General features: G+C 40.8%; 1 protein-coding gene across 2 annotated transcripts in view; it reads right to left on the reverse strand.

The window, feature by feature from the left end:
* Window positions 1-20,310, reverse strand: part of KANK4 (KN motif and ankyrin repeat domains 4) — a 73,800-nt gene that overhangs the window by 12,758 nt on the left and 40,732 nt on the right. For both annotated transcript variants that reach the window (XM_075287472.1, XM_075287473.1), the window contains exons 6-8: window positions 13,988-14,075; window positions 7,530-7,749; window positions 483-625 (exon numbers count right to left, since the gene is read on the reverse strand). In XM_075287472.1, coding sequence (XP_075143573.1) covers window positions 483-625; window positions 7,530-7,749; window positions 13,988-14,075 — 451 coding nt within the window. The remainder of the gene's footprint in view (window positions 1-482; window positions 626-7,529; window positions 7,750-13,987; window positions 14,076-20,310) is intronic.

Here is a 20,310-nt window from a genome sequence, read left to right on the forward strand (position 1 = left end):
ACATATGCTTGCTGCTGATGTAACGGCAGAGCGAGCGGATAATTCACACGCATGTGTTTACATGGCCATGATCCGACGCGACCGCTAGTGTGGAGAAGAAATCGTCAGAACTTGGCCAAACAAATTCTTCAGAGCCTTTTGGCGGCAGGAGACGGACAGATGTTCTTGTTTGTTTCTGAGTAATTATAGGAAATCCTATGTGTTTTCTGTAATGTGCTCCCAATTATATGACAGAACATACAGATGTTCCTCTGGCCCCCCCCCCCCCCTCTTCAAAGTGCTCCCCTATCCCTGTGGTCCCTGTGGTCCATGGTCTTGGGGGTTTCTGCTCCAGTTTCCCCCCAGACAACCCTTATAAGACAGATGGTCCATGATGTCCATATGACGGATATCCTCCCATGTTATTATGTATACACGGGTGGATTATTAGAGCATATACATACAGTTATTCTATAATATACATCATGTGAGATGCCGTATACCTTAGAGGCAGAGAGGTTCACGTTCCCGACTGTGAGCAGAGCCTTCACCACCTCCATGTCGTCTTCTGTCTCGGCTGAGGCCAGGGGGGTGAGCATCACTGGGGTGTACCCCGCTTTATTCTGATGGTCCACATCACAGACACCTACAACAGAAAGGAACCTGCTTTATATCTGCTGAGCTCTGATACTATAGATTACTATATACAGTATATTATACACATGGGAGACTTTTTCCTCTGCTGACTTTCAGGCAGACCCTGCGATCCTGGCGCAGATGTGAACGTACCCATACAATATACAATATACAGCATTGTGGTTTTAATATGTGCACTTGTGTTGTGTGAGAATGATCCAGACATTACAGGGTGCCCGGACTGACGGTATTACATGGGTAATTGAATTGGTTTATGTCTGTGTCAAGTTAAAACTTTCAATCACTTGAGAGACCCGATCAATGCTTCATTTACAGACGCGTCCTGAGCCAAATGAGATAAGATCCAGTTGTACAGACAAGAGGACGGACACGCAGAATCCTGATCACATTCTCTGTATTTTGCATCTGCACTTGTACCAAACCAGAGAGAGAAACAAGGACATGAAAATACCGCCTGTGGTTACAATCATCTCTGTCCTTATAGAATTCTGGAGCAGTCCTGGGTTATACTCCTGGGCGGGAGGATTGTACGTTATATGTACTGGGATATAGCAATTCTGTAATGTCCCATTATGTACAGACTATATATAGAGCTACATACAGTTATATTACATACTGATCCAGAGTTACATCCTGTATTATACTCCAGAGCTGCGCTCACTATTCTGCTGGTACAGTCACTGTGTACATACATTACATTACTTATCCTGTATTATACTCCAGAGCTGCGCTCACTATTCTGCTGGTGCAGTCACTGTGTACATACATTACATTACTTATCCTGTATTATACTCCAGAGCTGCGCTCTCTATTCTGCTGGTGCAGTCACTGTGTACATACATTACATTACTTATCCTGTATTATACTCCAGAGCTGCGCTCACTATTCTGCTGGTGCAGTCACTGTGTACATACATTACATTACTTATCCTGTATTATACTCCAGAGCTGCGCTCACTATTCTGCTAGTGCAGTCACTGTGTACATACATTACATTACTTATCCTGTATTATACTCCAGAGCTGCGCTCACTATTCTGCTGGTGCAGTCACTGTGTACATACATTACATTACTTATCCTGTATTATACTCCAGAGCTGCGCTCACTATTCTGCTGGTGCAGTCACTGTGTACATACATTACTTATCCTGTATTATACTCCAGAGCTGCGCTCACTATTCTGCTGGTGCAGTCACTGTGTACATACATTACATTACTTATCCTGTATTATACTCCAGAGCCGCGCTAACTATTCTGCTGGTGCAGTCACTGTGTACATACATTACATTACTTATCCTGTATTATACTCCAGAGCTGCGCTCTCTATTCTGCTGGTGCAGTCACTGTGTACATACATTACATTACTTATCCTGTATTATACTCCAGAGCTGCGCTCACTATTCTGCTGGTGCAGTCACTGTGTACATACATTACATTACTTATCCTGTATTATACTCCAGAGCTGCGCTCACTATTCTGCTAGTGCAGTCACTGTGTACATACATTACATTACTTATCCTGTATTATACTCCAGAGCTGCGCTCACTATTCTGCTGGTGCAGTCACTGTGTACATACATTACATTACTTATCCTGTATTATACTCCAGAGCTGCGCTCACTATTCTGCTGGTGCAGTCACTGTGTACATACATTACTTATCCTGTATTATACTCCAGAGCTGCGCTCACTATTCTGCTGGTGCAGTCACTGTGTACATACATTACATTACTTATCCTGTATTATACGCCAGAGCTGCGCTCACTATTCTGCTGGTGCAGTCACTGTGTACATACATTACATTACTTATCCTGTATTATACTCCAGAGCTGCGCTCACTATTCTGCTGGTACAGTCACTGTGTACATACATTACTTATCCTGTATTATACTCCAGAGCTGCGCTCACTATTCTGCTGGTGCAGTCACTGTGTACATACATTACATTACTTATCCTGTATTATACTCCAGAGCTGCGCTCACTATTCTGCTGGTGCAGTCACTGTGTACATACATTACATTACTTATCCTGTATTATACTCCAGAGCTGCGCTCGCTATTCTGCTGGTGCAGTCACTGTGTACATACATTACATTACTTATCCTGTATTATACTCCAGAGCTGCGCTCACTATTCTGCAGTACAGTCACTGTGTACATACATTACATTACTTATCCTGTATTATACTCCAGAGCTGCGCTCACTATTCTGCTGGTACAGTCACTGTGTACATACATTACATTACTTATCCTGTATTATACTCCAGAGCTGCGCTCACTATTCTGCTGGTACAGTCACTGTGTACATACATTACTTATCCTGTATTATACTCCAGAGCTGCGCTCACTATTCTGCAGTACAGTCACTGTGTACATACATTACATTACTTATCCTGTATTATACTCCAGAGCTGCGCTCACTATTCTGCAGTACAGTCACTGTGTACATACATTACATTACTTATCCTGTATTATACTCCAGAGCTGCGCTCACTATTCTGCTGGTGCAGTCACTGTGTACATACATTACATTACTTATCCTGTATTATACTCCAGAGCTGCGCTCACTATTCTGCTGGTACAGTCACTGTGTACATACATTACATTACTTATCCTGTATTATACTCCAGAGCTGCGCTCACTATTCTGCTGGTCCAGTCACTGTGTACATACATTACATTACTTATCCTGTATTATACTCCAGAGCTGCGCTCACTATTCTGCTGGTACAGTCACTGTGTACATACATTACATTACTTATCCTGTATTATACTCCGGAGCTGCGCTCACTATTCTGCTGGTACAGTCACTGTGTACATACATTACATTACTTATCCTGTATTATACCCCAGAGCTGCGCTCACTATTCTGCTGGTACAGTCACTGTGTACATACATTACATTACTTATCCTGTATTATACTCCAGAGCTGCGCTCACTATTCTGCTGGTACAGTCACTGTGTACATACATTACATTACTTATCCTGTATTATACTCCGGAGCTGCGCTCACTATTCTGCTGGTGCAGTCACTGTGTACATACATTACATTACTTATCCTGTATTATACCCCAGAGCTGCGCTCACTATTCTGCTGGTACAGTCACTGTGTACATACATTACATTACTTATCCTGTATTATACTCCAGAGCTGCGCTCACTATTCTGCTGGTACAGTCACTGTGTACATACATTACATTACTTAATCTGTATTATACTCCAGAGCTGCGCTCACTATTCTGCTGGTACAGTCACTGTGTACATACATTACATTACTTATCCTGTATTATACCCCAGAGCTGCGCTCACTATTCTGCTGGTACAGTCACTGTGTACATACATTACATTACTTATCCTGTATTATACTTCAGAGCAGCGCTCACTATTCTGCTGGTAGTTACATTGGCCTATAAGACTTCTGTATCAGTACTTGCGGGGTTACGTTACTTCTTCTGCACTTTCTATACACTGGTGAACCTTTCTCTTGAATCAATACCCTGTATTCCTAATCCGTTCCCTCTCTCGTCTCCCTCGCTCCCTGCTGACTTTCCACTTGATGACATTTACAGTCAGAGACTAAAAGCTTACTTAGAAGGTTTATACAACAACACGATCCCATATAAAAGCCTCCTCTGTAGGCCGCACACAGCGCCCCTCACTGACATACACTTATAGTAAGTGGCAGGAAAATAAGTCATCAGAATATCGGTGTAATAAATCCCACTGACTCAGGCTTTGTTCTCCCTGACACTGCCTATTCTACTATCTGTGAGTGCTGTGTGCAGAATCTACAGTGTATTTCTAGGAGATGAAACCTCGCACTCTTCTTCCATGACTCCTCCTTGTAAAAGCGGAATGGGAGAAACCTATTACAAGCCGGAGGAAGGGGGGAGAGACATGCTCCAGAGCCCCAGCAGTCACAGCGGGGCCTTTTCCTCCACTATCGCAGTAGTTGTAGTAAAACAAACCCTTTTCTGCAGTTTTCGTTGCCGTGCCCACACCCCTCACACATTCTCCCACTAGTAATTACTGGGCCCCATTGGTCAATTCAATTCGCAGCATCACCTGTAGTGTCCAGGTTACACCAGGTGGGTTCGGATTAGGATTGCAGACAGGAGAGGCCTAGTTAGCGGCTCTGGGTATCTTAGCTGGAGGGGATGGTGGGCAGAGCTGAGTTGTGGCAGCGCCTCCTACTGGATGCACACTGCTATAACCTTATAGCTGCTTGGTACACTGATCTGCACGGAGCTGTGGAGGGCTCTCAGTACGAGGATTGAGGCTTCGGCTTATACGATGGGCTCATTGTCTGGTGCCAAGTGGGTAACGTTCTCCGGTGCTTGAAGTAGAAGTGGCAGCAGCTGCTGCAGACATGGCGGTGCGGCGCGGAGCTGTCAGTCACTTGATATCAGACATGGGATGAAACATCAGCAGATGACAGATCTTCTCCCTCGGCTCCATCCTGCAGCTCTGCACTTCTCCCATGTGAGCGGGGCTAATGGGTTTTCCAGGCCGCTCCTCCGATAGAGCGCACGTGTCACGACTACTAATGGGATGATTTAGGGACACCAAGAAAAATCATTATCTCTGACTTAGAAACTTTCCCGTCTGCTCTTTTTGGCTTTTTTTTTTTTTTCCGATCAATGACAAAGCGCAGAGACGAGATTTCACGTCCCGGCGGCAGCGCTGGGGCCTCACTATCGGATCCCGGGCAGACGCCAGTCAGGAGGGACCCGCGCCCGGCAGACGTTTTGTCACTGGTAAGATGTAAATACCCTCGTGATGGCGGCTTGTTTACCATGACCTTTGAACTGCTGAAGAGTAAAATTGGAATCGGCTTAGTCTGCGGCGACGTCAATGAGCCAGAGCCGCCGGTTATTACCTGCAGTCCATTTCACACAATTACAAATCGGCTCAATGTGAAGTTCTCCAGGATCGGGCCCTTACATTATATCTGCAGGAGGGTCCTAAAGGCTACGACTACTTTGGCTCCCCTCCCCCCTCTATATGTAGTGTATCCACACCCCAGGATAACAGTACCAGGCTCCCCCAGTAGTCTCAGCAGTGTCCCCCAATACTAATCATAGTCTCCCATGTTCCAATAGTATTTGCAGCAGTGCCCCCTCTACCCCTTGTACGTAATTTATTCACTAGCCCCATAATAGCAGTTTTGTTCCCCTCTCCCCAGTGGTCACAGCAGTCCCTCCACCTCCCCAGTCCTCACAGCAATCCTTCCTCCTTTCCTGCCATATTCTCAGAGCTCCCCCTTTCCCACCCTACACTTTACTACAGACCCTGATCAGTCATGGGGTTTCCCACTACTCCCCAGTAGTCACAGCAGTGATTATTCTTCTACTTTTCCAGTAGTGGTAGCCATGTCAACCTCTGTCTGCAGTTGCCAAAGCAGTGGCCACTTCCCACATTAGTTGCTACTGGGCCCCAAAAGTCATAGCATTGCTTTACCTGCATGTTCTCCAGTAGTTACAACAACGCCGAGCCCTTTCACACAGTAGCCACAGCACGGCCTGCCCCTTTTCCATACTAGTCATTACAGGGGCCCAGTAGTCATAGCAGTGCCCTCCATATTACTTCTCTAAATGTCACAGCAATGCTTCTCCTTTCATGTAGTAGTGAAGCTTTTGACCCGCTCCCCACAAGTCATAGCAGTGTCCCATCCCATGCTAGTCACCAGAGGCCCCAGTAGTCACAGCAGGGTCTTTCCCTCCATTTCTCTAGCAGTCACAGTAATGCTTCCTCCTTTCACACTTGACCCATTCCCCACTAGTCACAGCAGTGCCTTCCTCTTTCCTGCTGGTGTCACAGCAGTACCATCCAGCCTGCAGCAGTGCCTCCCACTTCCCACTAGAGACCCCATTAGTCACAGCAGTGTCATCCCCAGTAGTCACTAATATGCCCCCTCTCTATGAGATTTTGACATTCTAATTGTTTTTAGCTCATAGTTATACAACAGACAAAATAAAAAGAAAAAAAACCAAAACAATAAAAATGATACTGATGACGCCGCGATGTATTTATTTACCAGCGTTCCTCAGTCGCAGCATGGACATGTTTTATGATCATTTTGTTGACTTTTCTTTAATCCCACACCTATGTTCTTATTACTACAGAATAAAGTACAGCGCGGCAGAGACCACAACACAGCGCACCTGTAGCCAAAAATAATCCTCATGTGCAGTCACTACAAGCTGTCTCGCACTCTCGTAAGTTTCGCTGCTTGTGCTTCAGATCTCTTGATTCCTGGCCATATTATGTCTTATGGGGCTCCATCATCTTAAGGCTCCTCTACTGTACCAGATATTCTTGAGACCAGGGGAGATCATTCGTCAAAAAGAGAGGTGCAGCACCAGAGAAGCCTCTGGATTTTTAAGTAAAGCGCCATTGATTGGAATAGACCTTTGGTGGTGATGGAAATCTGTTCCGAAGGAGTTAGGATCACAATAGTGGTGACCTAATTGGTGCAGTCCTATTAGTGGTGTCCAAAGGTAACATCACTGCCATCCTAACTCCTTCCTTCAACAACAAGGGTCTATTCCAATACATGACGCTCTACCTCCACATTCTGAGACTTCTCTCGTGCTGCACCTCAAATCAAATGGTTACCGAAAAGTTTCCTCTTCTAATAAGTGTCTAACTGAGCCTTAAGACAAGGGTTTTACCATTGTGCAGGTCTTAAGGGATTCCTCTTTGAGAACAAGCCCCTTTGGGGACTGTGCTGAACCTCCTTGGAGTCACAATATCCTCTGATGGGTACGGATTCCATTGAGGAGATGCAACTGATACCTGAAGATTACCGGGCAATGCTTCATGGGATTACAAATATGCAAATTACTACCCAAGTTGTTCAACACCACAATGTAACATTACAAACGGAACGTTCCTCACCTGTGTCCAGAAGGAGCTTAACAATCCTGAAGTTGGAGTGGGAAACGCTGTAATGCAGGGCGGTGTTCCCGTTCTCATCGGCGATATTGACAACCATCTGCAATAGCTGTGGGCTGATCGATCGGAATTCCTCCAGATAAACAGCGACCAGATCCGGCGACGACGTCTTCTGGCTGGAGACCCGGAACCATTCTTGGCAGACGGTGTATAACGTTTGTCTCTACAACAGCAGAAAAGTTATGATTAGTTACGGACGCCGGCCAAATGGTGATGTCTATCTGCAAACAATCCAGAGCAGTAACCGCAAGTGAGAAGTAACCGCAACTCCGTGTTCTAAGAGATTCCATATAAATCAAACTTTTATTGGAAACTCGGAACATCTTTCCATGGAGTGAATTTAATGGTTTACACTGTAACAAATCCTTACGAGGATCAAATATGAGAGCAACGTGATGAGGTCACAAGAGGGGCTTGGACCTGATCCTAGATTGGACTTGAGGGAGATGCTTTAAAGGGAAGTGCAAGAATTGGGGGACGCCACATAATTATCATGATAATAACCGTGATCTGAATATACACCAACTGGTCATCACATTAAAACCGCTAAGTCTAGGTCCCCATTGTTCCACCACATTGTGTCTGACAATTTCAGAGACTTCTCTCGTGCTGCCCCGAGCTTTTGGATTCCCTTACCTTATTCAGAAAGTCAAACGGAACCTGAAGAGCTCCCCAATGTATAACCCTGTATCTCCTGACAGGTAGGACCCGGCCCCTACAAGCTATGAGGACAACACAACATCTCATTCTAGAAATAGGAGGTGACGTGATCTCGTGGACTGATCTAATCTCCTGAACATTGTGAGCTGCGGATCTCTCGGCTCATCACATTAGTGTTCACTGCTTTAATGAAGACAGAATGTGATATTGTGCTGAGGTCACACCGGAGGTCACACGGGAACAACCGAGAATCAGCAAAGTGATAAACCCAGAACAGTGATCAATAAGAAATAAAAGTACCGCACAGTCTGAATATTCTATGTGCTGCACAGACGGAGTGTTACCCGGCGCCCCCTCCCCTCTGTCTTAATTAAATAGTCTCTCAGGAGATGACTGCACTTCTGTCTGGTGAGGAGCGTAATGAGGACCTCAGCATGGAGGGTATTTATAGAAAGACTGTACCGTAATCTTATCAGCTCAGAGAAGTGCTAAATAATTAGCTCCTATTAGAAAATTCCTCCAAATTCTTGTTTTTAACTTAAAAACTGCCAAACTGCACATTACTGCGGATATCAGCTCTACAGAAGCAGTGTTATAGTAGTTATATACTTGTACATAGTAGTATTATAGTAGTTATATACTTGTACATAGTAGTATTATAGTAGTTATATTCTTGTATATAGGAGTAGTATTATAGTAGTTATATTCCTGTACATAGGAGCAGTATTATAGTAGTTATATTCTTGTACATAGGAGTAGTATTATAGTAGTTATATTCTTGTATATAGGAGTAGTATTATAGTAGTTATATTCTTGTACATAGGAGCAGTATTATAGTAGTTATATTCTTGTACATAGGAGTAGTATTATAGTAGTTATATTCTTGTACATAGGAGTAGTATTATAGTAGTTATATTCTTGTACATAGGAGCAGTATTATAGTAGTTATATTCTTGTACATAGGAGTAGTATTATAGTAGTTATATTCTTTTACATAGGAGTAGTATTATAGTAGTTATATTCTTGTACATAGGAGGTAGTATTATAGTAGTTATATTCTTGTACATAGGAGCAGTATTATAGTAGTTATATTCTTGTACATAGGAGTAGTATTATAGTAGTTATATTCTTGTACATAGGAGGAGTATTATAGTAGTTATATTCTTGTACATAGGAGGTAGTATTATAGCAGTTATATTCTTGTACATAGGAGCAGTATTATAGTAGTTATATTCTTGTACATAGGAGGTAGTATTATAGTAGTCATATTCTTGTACATAGGAGCAGTATTATAGTAGTTATATTCTTGTACATAGGAGTAGTATTATAGTAGTTATATTCTTGTACATAGGAGGTAGTATTATAGTAGTTATATTCTTGTACATAGGAGCAGTATTATAGTAGTTATATTCTTGTACATAGGAGGTAGTATTATAGTAGTTATATTCTTGTACATAGGAGGTAGTATTATAGTAGTTATATTCTTGTACATAGGAGCAGTATTATAGTAGTTATATTCTTGTACATAGGAGTAGTATTATAGTAGTTATATTCTTGTACATAGGAGGTAGTATTATAGTAGTTATATTCTTGTACATAGGAGTAGTATTATAGTAGTTATATTCTTGTACATAGGAGGTAGTATTATAGTAGTTATATTCTTGTACATAGGAGTAGTATTATAGTAGTTATATTCTTGTACATAGGAGTAGTATTATAGTAGTTATATTCTTGTACATAGGAGGTAGTATTATAGTAGTTATATTCTTGTACATAGGAGCAGTATTATAGTAGTTATATTCTTGTACATAGGAGGTACTATTATAGTAGTTATATTCTTGTACATAGGAGGTAGTATTATAGTAGTTATATTCTTGTACATAGGAGTAGTATTATAGTAGTTATATTCTTGTACATAGGAGCAGTATTATAGTAGTTATATTCTTGTACATAGGAGGTAGTATTATAGTAGTTATATTCTTGTACATAGGAGTAGTATTATAGTAGTTATATTCTTGTACATAGGAGGTAGTATTATAGTAGTTATATACTTGTATATAGGAGTAGTATTATAGTAGTTATATTCTTGTACATAGGAGGTAGTATTATAGTAGTTATATTCTTGTACATAGGAGTAGTATTATAGTAGTTATATTCTTGTACATAGGAGCAGTATTATAGTAGTTATATTCTTGTACATAGGAGGTAGTATTATAGTAGTTATATTCTTGTACATAGGAGGTAGTATTATAGTAGTTATATTCTTGTACATAGGAGCAGTATTATAGTAGTTATATTCTTGTACATAGGAGGTAGTATTATAGTAGTTATATACTTGTATATAGGAGTAGTATTATAGTAGTTATATTCTTGTACATAGGAGCAGTATTATAGTATATATTCTTGTACATAGGAGGTAGTATTATAGTAGTTATATTCTTGTACATAGGAGCAGTATTATAGTAGTTATATACTTGTATATAGGAATAGTATTATAGTAGTTATATTCTTGCACATAGGAGCAGTATTATAGTAGTTATATACTTGTATATAGGAGTAGTATTATAGTAGTTATATTCTTGTACATAGGAGGTACTATTATAGTAGTTATATTCTTGTACATAGGAGGTAGTATTATAGTAGTTATATTCTTGTACATAGGAGTAGTATTATAGTAGTTATATTCTTGTACATAGGAGCAGTATTATAGTAGTTATATTCTTGTACATAGGAGGTAGTATTATAGTAGTTATATTCTTGTACATAGGAGTAGTATTATAGTAGTTATATTCTTGTACATAGGAGGTAGTATTATAGTAGTTATATACTTGTATATAGGAGTAGTATTATAGTAGTTATATTCTTGTACATAGGAGGTAGTATTATAGTAGTTATATTCTTGTACATAGGAGTAGTATTATAGTAGTTATATTCTTGTACATAGGAGCAGTATTATAGTAGTTATATTCTTGTACATAGGAGGTAGTATTATAGTAGTTATATTCTTGTACATAGGAGGTAGTATTATAGTAGTTATATTCTTGTACATAGGAGCAGTATTATAGTAGTTATATTCTTGTACATAGGAGGTAGTATTATAGTAGTTATATACTTGTATATAGGAGTAGTATTATAGTAGTTATATTCTTGTACATAGGAGCAGTATTATAGTATATATTCTTGTACATAGGAGGTAGTATTATAGTAGTTATATTCTTGTACATAGGAGCAGTATTATAGTAGTTATATACTTGTATATAGGAATAGTATTATAGTAGTTATATTCTTGCACATAGGAGCAGTATTATAGTAGTTATATACTTGTATATAGGAGTAGTATTATAGTAGTTATATTCTTGTACATAGGAGCAGTATTATAGTAGTTATATTCTTGTACATAGGAGGTAGTATTATAGTAGTTATATTCTTGTACATAGGAGGTAGTATTATAGTAGTTATATTCTTGTACATAGGAGCAGTATTATAGTAGTTATATTCTTGTACATAGGAGTAGTATTATAGTAGTTATATTCTTGTACATAGGAGTAGTATTATAGTAGTTATATTCTTGTACATAGGAGGTAGTATTATAGTAGTTATATACTTGTATATAGGAGTAGTATTATAGTAGTTATATTCTTGTACATAGGAGGTAGTATTATAGTAGTTATATTCTTGTACATAGGAGTAGTATTATAGTAGTTATATTCTTGTACATAGGAGGTAGTATTATAGTAGTTATATTCTTGTACATAGGAGGTAGTATTATAGTAGTTATATTCTTGTACATAGGGGCAGTATTATAGTAGTTATATTCTTGTACATAGGAGTAGTATTATAGTAGTTATATTCTTGTACATAGGAGGTAGTATTATAGTAGTTATATTCTTGTACATAGGAGTAGTATTATAGTAGTTATATTCTTGTACATAGGAGCAGTATTATAGTAGTTATATTCTTGTACATAGGAGGTAGTATTATAGTAGTTATATTCTTGTACATAGGAGCAGTATTATAGTAGTTATATTCTTGTACATAGGAGGTAGTATTATAGTAGTTATATTCTTGTACATAGGAGCAGTATTATAGTAGTTATATTCTTGTACATAGGAGCAGTATTATAGTAGTTATATTCTTGTACATAGGAGTAGTATTATAGTAGTTATATTCTTGTACATAGGAGGTAGTATTATAGTAGTTATATTCTTGTACATAGGAGTAGTATTATAGTAGTTATATTCTTGTACATAGGAGTAGTATTATAGTAGTTATATTCTTGTACATAGGAGTAGTATTATAGTAGTTATATTATTGTACATAGGAGTAGTATTATAGTAGTTATATTCTTGTACATAGGAGGTAGTATTATAGTAGTTATATTCTTGTACATAGGAGTAGTATTATAGTAGTTATATTCTTGTACATAGGAGGTAGTATTATAGTAGTCCTATTCTTGTACATAGGAGCAGTATTATAGTAGTTATATTCTTGTACATAGGAGTAGTATTATAGTAGTTATATTCTTGTACATAGGAGTAGTATTATAGTAGTTATATTCTTGTACATAGGAGGTAGTATTATAGTAGTCATATTCTTGTACATAGGAGGTAGTATTATAGTAGTTATATTCTTGTACATAGGAGCAGTATTATAGTAGTTATATTCTTGTACATAGGAGGTAGTATTATAGTAGTCATTCTTGTACATAGGAGCAGTATTATAGTAGTTATATTCTTGTACATAGGAGTAGTATTATAGTAGTTATATTCTTGTACATAGGAGCAGTATTATAGTAGTTATATACTTGTATATAGGAGTAGTATTATAGTAGTTATATTCTTGTACATAGTAGTAGTATTATAGTAGTTAAATTCTTGTACATAGGAGCAGTATTATAGTAGTTATATTCTTGTACATAGGAGTAGTATTATAGTAGTTATATTCTTGTACATAGGAGCAGTATTATAGTAGTTATATTCTTGTACATAGGAGTAGTATTATAGTAGTTATATTCTTGTACATAGGAGTAGTATTATAGTAGTTATATTCTTGTACATGGGGCAGTATTATAGTAGGTATATTCTTGTACATAGGAGTAGTATTATAGTAGTTATATTCTTGTACATAGGAGCAGTATTATAGTAGTTATATTCTTGTACATAGGAGGTAGTATTATAGTAGTCATTCTTGTACATAGGAGCAGTATTATAGTAGTTATATTCTTGTACATAGGAGTAGTATTATAGTAGTTATATTCTTGTACATAGGAGTAGTATTATAGTAGTTATATTCTTGTACATGGGGCAGTATTATAGTAGGTATATTCTTGCATATTGGAGGCAGTAATATAATAGTTCTATTCTTCTACACAGTATAGTAGTGGGCGCTGACTTATGGGAAATTACTATAAAAGCCGGCTTATAAAGGGCTGTAACATTTGAACATGGCATGAGAAAATCTTCTGAATCTGCCCTTACACTTGTTATAAGGTTGCATGATCTTGTATATTCGCTGACCTTTCTTCACGCTCAGATGAATTGCCCCATTTAGAGGAAATGTACCATCTTATGAGATTAATTATACAGTAAATTCCATTACCCGGCTCTTGTCTTTAGACTACAACATTTGCAGTAACCCGGCGCTTTTTAATTAAAACTCCAATCATGACACACAGCCTGGGGCAATGAGAACAAAGGGGAGGGACAGAGTGGGGCGGGGGGGGGGGGGGGGGGGGTTGGTACCAGTTTGTTATCTGTGGTGGTCCTCAGTTCTGCAAGATGGCAGCTCAATATCTGGCACTCGCTCCGGAACGTTTCCCCCACTGTGGACCTGTGTGGAGAGAACAGGAAATATTTGGTCATTTGGCTAAGTTCCGACATTCTAGTACAGTCTCCTGTATTCATACAATATAGTAAAATTCCAATAATCTGCACTACATTCTCCAGATATCCTGGTAATCCAGTTGATAATCTGCTCCTTTACTCTCTGCAGCAGCTCAGCAGAGGCTCCAGGTCTGACAAGGCTTCACATTGGATGCTGACAACCTGCTGAGCCAGGAAATGTACGGACAAAGATCTCTGCTTGCTGAAGATATCAGCACATGCATAATACTTCTCTCAGCTGAGGTTCTGTTACAATTACGTCCAGTCAAAACATCCTTACGGGGCATGCTCAGGTAGCGGCAGCTGCCAATTATCGTACGATTAACACTGTATAGGGAGTACTTTTTCAGGTGCTGGTATGTGAACATGAACCCTTATGCATTTACCTGCACTGATACATTGTAACAAAGTAGACAGAGTTCTCTGTTGATGCGAGTCGATTCTATGGGCCAGATATAATTGTAACAAACCTTCAGCCATGGTTAATGCTGTAAAGCAGATCACCAAATGCCGTTAATAGAGCAGAGGAGAAGCTCAGATGAGATGGCCGCTCCCATAGATATGGACAGAAAATAGAATTACAGAGTCTACAATCAGAAAATAAAAACAGATTGGAAAAAAAAAGTGATAGATTTTATTATTTGGTTTTAATGAATACATTTTAAAATTGACCTTTAAAGAGATTGAAACAACGTGGCTATACGGTCTTCCATAGACAGCGCCTCTCTTGCCGAGAGGCGGTGTGTGGTACTGCAGCATTCACTAGAATGGGTCTCAGCTGCAGTACCAGACACCACCTATGGATAAGAGTGGCACTATATTTTTCTAAGCTTGTTCCTAAGGTAATATATACCTCTGCTCCTGTATGTATACGTCGTCCATCTCGTGTACATGCAGTTCCTAGACGTCTACCTTCTCTTCTACAGCCTCGTCCTTTGATCAGTCCTGTTTTCACCCCAATCCAGGGTGTCTTATACCTACCACAATCATAACAAAGACCTGATTTGGCCTCATTCCCTATTTTGCACTAATCAATAGCTGCTCCAGACACGAACAATGCAGCGAGGCACCTGCCGGGGCACACAAGTGTTGTTCATGTAATTTGGTCTTGCTTTTTTTTTAGTAAGAACAAACACGGAGATGTAAAAGAGTCCTCGTACCGGCGCGTTACTGGAAGGAAACCAGGAATTTTTTGGCATTAATAAATGTCTAATCAATTCTTGTAGGATTCTGCATGATTTCCAGTCCTGCCGACTCAGTGCAGTGTAATTGCTTTTAGACGACTATTATTATCATCATCCGCCATTTATAGAGAGCCCGGGGCGGCTTATACTACACCTTATGTGCACGTGTGCGGCAAGTAGTCCTCATTTAAAAAAAAACAAAAAACAAAACCCAACCGTTTTGTGTATACAGCTCCTATACAGAGCCATGTATCTGTGCATGCTTGACATCTCCAGAAATAATACAGATAGAACTGCTTTCTTGGAGTCGTATGAAAGCAGAGAATCTCATCTTTCCTATGACACCAGGATCGTGGTTCTAAGTTATACAATGCTCAGCAGTATCTTATTAAAGTGAGTCCCAGCCTTAGTTTCCCTGCATTAGGCTACGTACACCCGACCATGTGCCAGTGCCCAGGCTGTGTTAAGACGGTACGTAGATGATATCCTATGCTGCTTATGCCTCCATGGACACATTCACCTTATCTAGAGAGCCTGGGCTGCAAAATCCAAAATTTTGCCCCAGGTTCACTGTCACATAGTGATAATGTACATGCGTGTGTAAAGGGATCAAGGAACATTAAATGTCATGACGTTAGACAACAGAAACTGGAAACTGAGCAAAGACAAGATAATACCGGGTCAAATAAGAAGCGATGACACTGTGACGAAGCATCAGCTGGAGAGGATTTAGAGGGGTGGAATAAACCGGAATAAGAGCACCGGAGTGCACCTGCCCTGTAGGATACTTTCTTCAGTACATGTAACAAATTGAGCTTCTTTAGAGATCTGATGCTGCACATAAATGGCCGACATGGGGAGAGACAGCGCCTATTGTTACCTGCAGCCATATAAAGCTCCCAGTGTAATATATAGGCACCCTAATAGTAAGGCTCTTATAGGAAACATGGTGCAATGTATGCACAGCATGCAGCAGATCTGAGCTGTAATACACACTGGGCTGGCCAGAAAGCACTAGCACTGCACTACATGCACACAAGGAGTGACATAACAGGGGCTTTTGGCACTATAGTTGGGGCTGGTGCTATATTATATGGACACTATTGTGACTACTGTTCAGGATAATCAAAGGTGACAATAAAGGGTTTGTAGACTTTTGAACTCATTTCAGCAGGGTTGTCTAGCTCATTTATAGTGATGACCACAGGATAGTTCCAAAAACCCAGGACCCCTACAGATCAGCTGCTTGAAGAGGCCACAATGTAATTCCAGCCTCATCACATTCACTTGTATTGGCTGTCATCTCTGTGCCACTATAAAACAGACAGCATGCAATGTAAATGGAGAAGGGGTCAGGGCGCCTTCAAACAGCTGATCTGCAGGGGTCCTGGGTGTCTTTTATTGATGAACTATGCTGAGGATAAGTTTTCAATTAAAAAAAAAAAAAAAATTAGGCTGGACAGCGCCTTTAAATGCAAGCTTCCCAATGCATCTGAAGACATAGGGAACTCACACGTTACACGTTATGGTTACAGACTACAAACCAATCACATGTAGTCAGCCTGGTGTGACGGGTTACCCAGTGCAGTCTGACCCCTGCTCTACGGTCTGTAGTGGACTAAGAGGAGGAGGAAGTAGAGTGACACCTGCAGGTTGTAGCCGGTATCCTTGGCATTTGTTTGTAGTCTGTCTTCATGGCGATGCAGTGATCTGCAGGAGAGCTGTATACTCAAAATGCAGAATTTCAAAAAATCAAGTTGCACTACCCTTAATATGTAACAAGTATTGAAAGTTTTAACATTTTTGGACGTGAATTAAAAATGACCAATCCCACCCCGTGAATAAGACCCTTGGAATTCCAGCTCCATCCCTGACCTTCTCCACATCTCCGTTCATTCCACCCTGACAGTTTCCATAGTCTGCAGCGACATGACATGATATCCTGCGAACAGGCCGTCCTTGTGCTCATTACTCCTCTTACACAATTGTGCACAATTACACTAATGTGCGAGGCAGAGTGATGTCACCGACAGGCCCAGGTGGTCACATCAGAGCGATTCCCTCCCGTTCGTGCAGGTCACAGACTGAGGTCTCCTCTCACATCACTAGTGGGGTGTCTATAGGTTGGTGTCTGTGGGGCGGCTCTGGTCTGACCCCGCATATTTTTGTGACTGTTTGTACAGGTGGCGGATTCTAAGCCCAAGCTCTGATGTAGCGGAGACGTCTGCTTTCTATGAAAATAACCCATACAGTCGGCGCTGACATCACTTTCCCTTTCGACAATGTAAATACCTGGAGGTGTAATAAAGATCTAAGTTGTGCCGATGCAGAGGCATCGTGGTCTCACATAGTGGTCACCCGGGCACAGAGACAAGTGGCTGATGGCTAACCGGAACTAACATGGACTATAGGATTCTACGCAGGTGAGAATATTGCTATGGAATTATTCAGCCAAATTATTATTTTTTTATTTAACTCTAGATCTTGCGTTTTATTTGGAAGTCAGGGGTTTAAAGGGGACCTCTCACCACCTCCAACTCTTTCAATTTTTTTCTCTAGCTCCCGTCATTCCTGAGCAACCAATGCTGCTAGTAGAGTCTAGTTAGCACACTGTGTGCAAAACCTATATGGTGGGTGGGACCAAGACCCAGGTAGAGTCCCACCCACCTAAGTAGCCTATGGGGTGCTGCAACTAATTGCACTGATTGCTCAGGAATGGTGAGGGCTAGAGAGGAAATTCCAACTGTGGTGGAATCTGTGTATATCAGTGACTTTGTGTTGGGGTGGGAGAGAATTGGTGGAGGGGATGAAAGGTTCTCTGAAATTATGCATGGCGCAGAGGGGGTGGCAGGACAGGGTCTGCCCGCTGCACCACAATCCCTACACTGTGGTCCTAGATACACTCAGACCTATGGCTGGTACGACAAATGAATGGTCTGGGAAGGTCTTTAAACCCTCCTTAGGGTCCCTTATGGCACAGTCTGTTACTTAGTATATATACTGTATACCTTCTTACTTTAGAGGAAGGTCCCCCGTCCGGCCCCCACAAGCCGATGCGGTAATCTGGCAATGCCACACAATGCCCTGTCACTATCTCGCTGATATGATTTCGTATTTCCTGTTCATAGGCGATAACCCGCAGATTATCTGCATGAATAAATATATGTCATACAAACTGAAGTATGCGGAATAACAAAGATTAGAGAAACTTCCATCCAAGAACACGATAGGAAAACAACAGGCCCACGGGTAAAAGTACCGTGAAGACCGCATCAGTCTGACTACGACACGCACATAGAAAAGAGGACACGTGTAACCTATAGGAAAGGAACGGATCTCTAAAGAGCTGCAGTACCAGGCACAGCCACAACCAACGGCACGGCGCTGTATATAACGAAGTAGCTGGAGCACCACAGCCTCTTGTTGCTATTACTTGGAGCCCCCCCATATCCTAGTCGATAATCTGTATGGGGTCATCGTCTTGGGGAAGAAGCAAGCGTGATCCAGGGTGGTCTGCGCCAAGGGCCATATGACTGCAGTTTTGCACCTGATATTTGGATTTCAAGACCATGTTGCATGACGGAGATACAACGTAACAAGCAACATCTTATTTCCATGTCTTCAACAGACCATCACACCGCAGCGATTCCATTTCCGAAGCCAAATTGTTCAGCCTGGATACAGAACTTTGCATAAATATTTCCTCTCGGTGGTCTGTTACATGAAATAATACATGAAAGCAGGAGCGCCCCCCTCCCCCGCGTCATGTCTGTAATAGCTGTAAGGGGCTCAGCCATGTTTTTAAGCAATGTAGTCTGAAGGTCGCCCGGGCCCGTGTGTGCAGAAGATCACATCTGGAAATTATAATACAGAGCAGCTCTGGTGACGGAGAAGAGTCAGCGACTAATGGACAGAAAAGAACAATGCTCGAATTCCAGGAATCTGCGCGACATATGATGGAATGAAGGCGGAACTCATCCCATGGCCGCAGCGACAAATGTTACTGTGTTTACATCAGTCAAACAACAACCCCCCCCCCCCCTCCCCAAAACTATCCCAGTAATATACTGTATGTCCTTGTGCACATGGCAGGACCATCTGGATGAGACAAAGAGCCATACTGCTCTGTAATACATGTCCTGCCTCAATATGGAGCTGTATTATGTGCAGTACAGAGCGCAGCTCTGAAGTATAAGTAATATAATGTAATGTATGTACACAGAGAATACACCAGCAGAATTGTGAGCGCAGCTCTGGAGTATAATACAGGATAAGTAATGTAATGTATGTACACAGTGACTGCACCAGCAGAATAGTGAGCGCAGCTCTGGAGTATAATACAGGATAAGTAATGTAATGTATGTACACGGTGACTGCACCAGCAGAATAGTGAGCGCAGCTCTGGAGTATAATACAGGATAAGTAATGTAATGTATGTACACAGTGACTGCACCAGCAGAATAGTGAGCGCAGCTCTGGAGTATAATACAGGATAAGTAATGTAATGTATGTACACAGTGACTGTACCAGCAGAATAGTGAGCGCAGCTCTGGAGTATAATACAGGATAAGTAATGTAATGTATGTACACAGTGACTGCACCAGCAGAATAGTGAACACAGCTCTGGAGTATAATACAGGATACGTAATGTAATGTATGTACACAGTGACTGCACCAGCAGAATAGTGAGCGCAGCTCTGGAGTATAATACAGGATAAGTAATGTAATGTATGTACACAGTGACTGCACCAGCAGAATAGTGAGCGCAGCTCTGGAGTATAATACAGGATAAGTAATGTAATGTATGTACACAGTGACTGCACCAGCAGAATAGTGAGCGCAGCTCTGGAGTATAATACAGGATAAGTAATGTAATGTATGTACACAGTGACTGCACCAGCAGAATAGTGAGCGCAGCTCTGGAGTATAATACAGGATAAGTAATGTAATGTATGTACACAGTGACTGCACCAGCAGAATAGTGAGCGCAGCTCTGGA

The sequence above is a fragment of the Leptodactylus fuscus genome, chromosome 9, assembly GCF_031893055.1.
Source record: "Leptodactylus fuscus isolate aLepFus1 chromosome 9, aLepFus1.hap2, whole genome shotgun sequence".
Taxonomy (NCBI): domain Eukaryota; kingdom Metazoa; phylum Chordata; class Amphibia; order Anura; family Leptodactylidae; genus Leptodactylus; species Leptodactylus fuscus.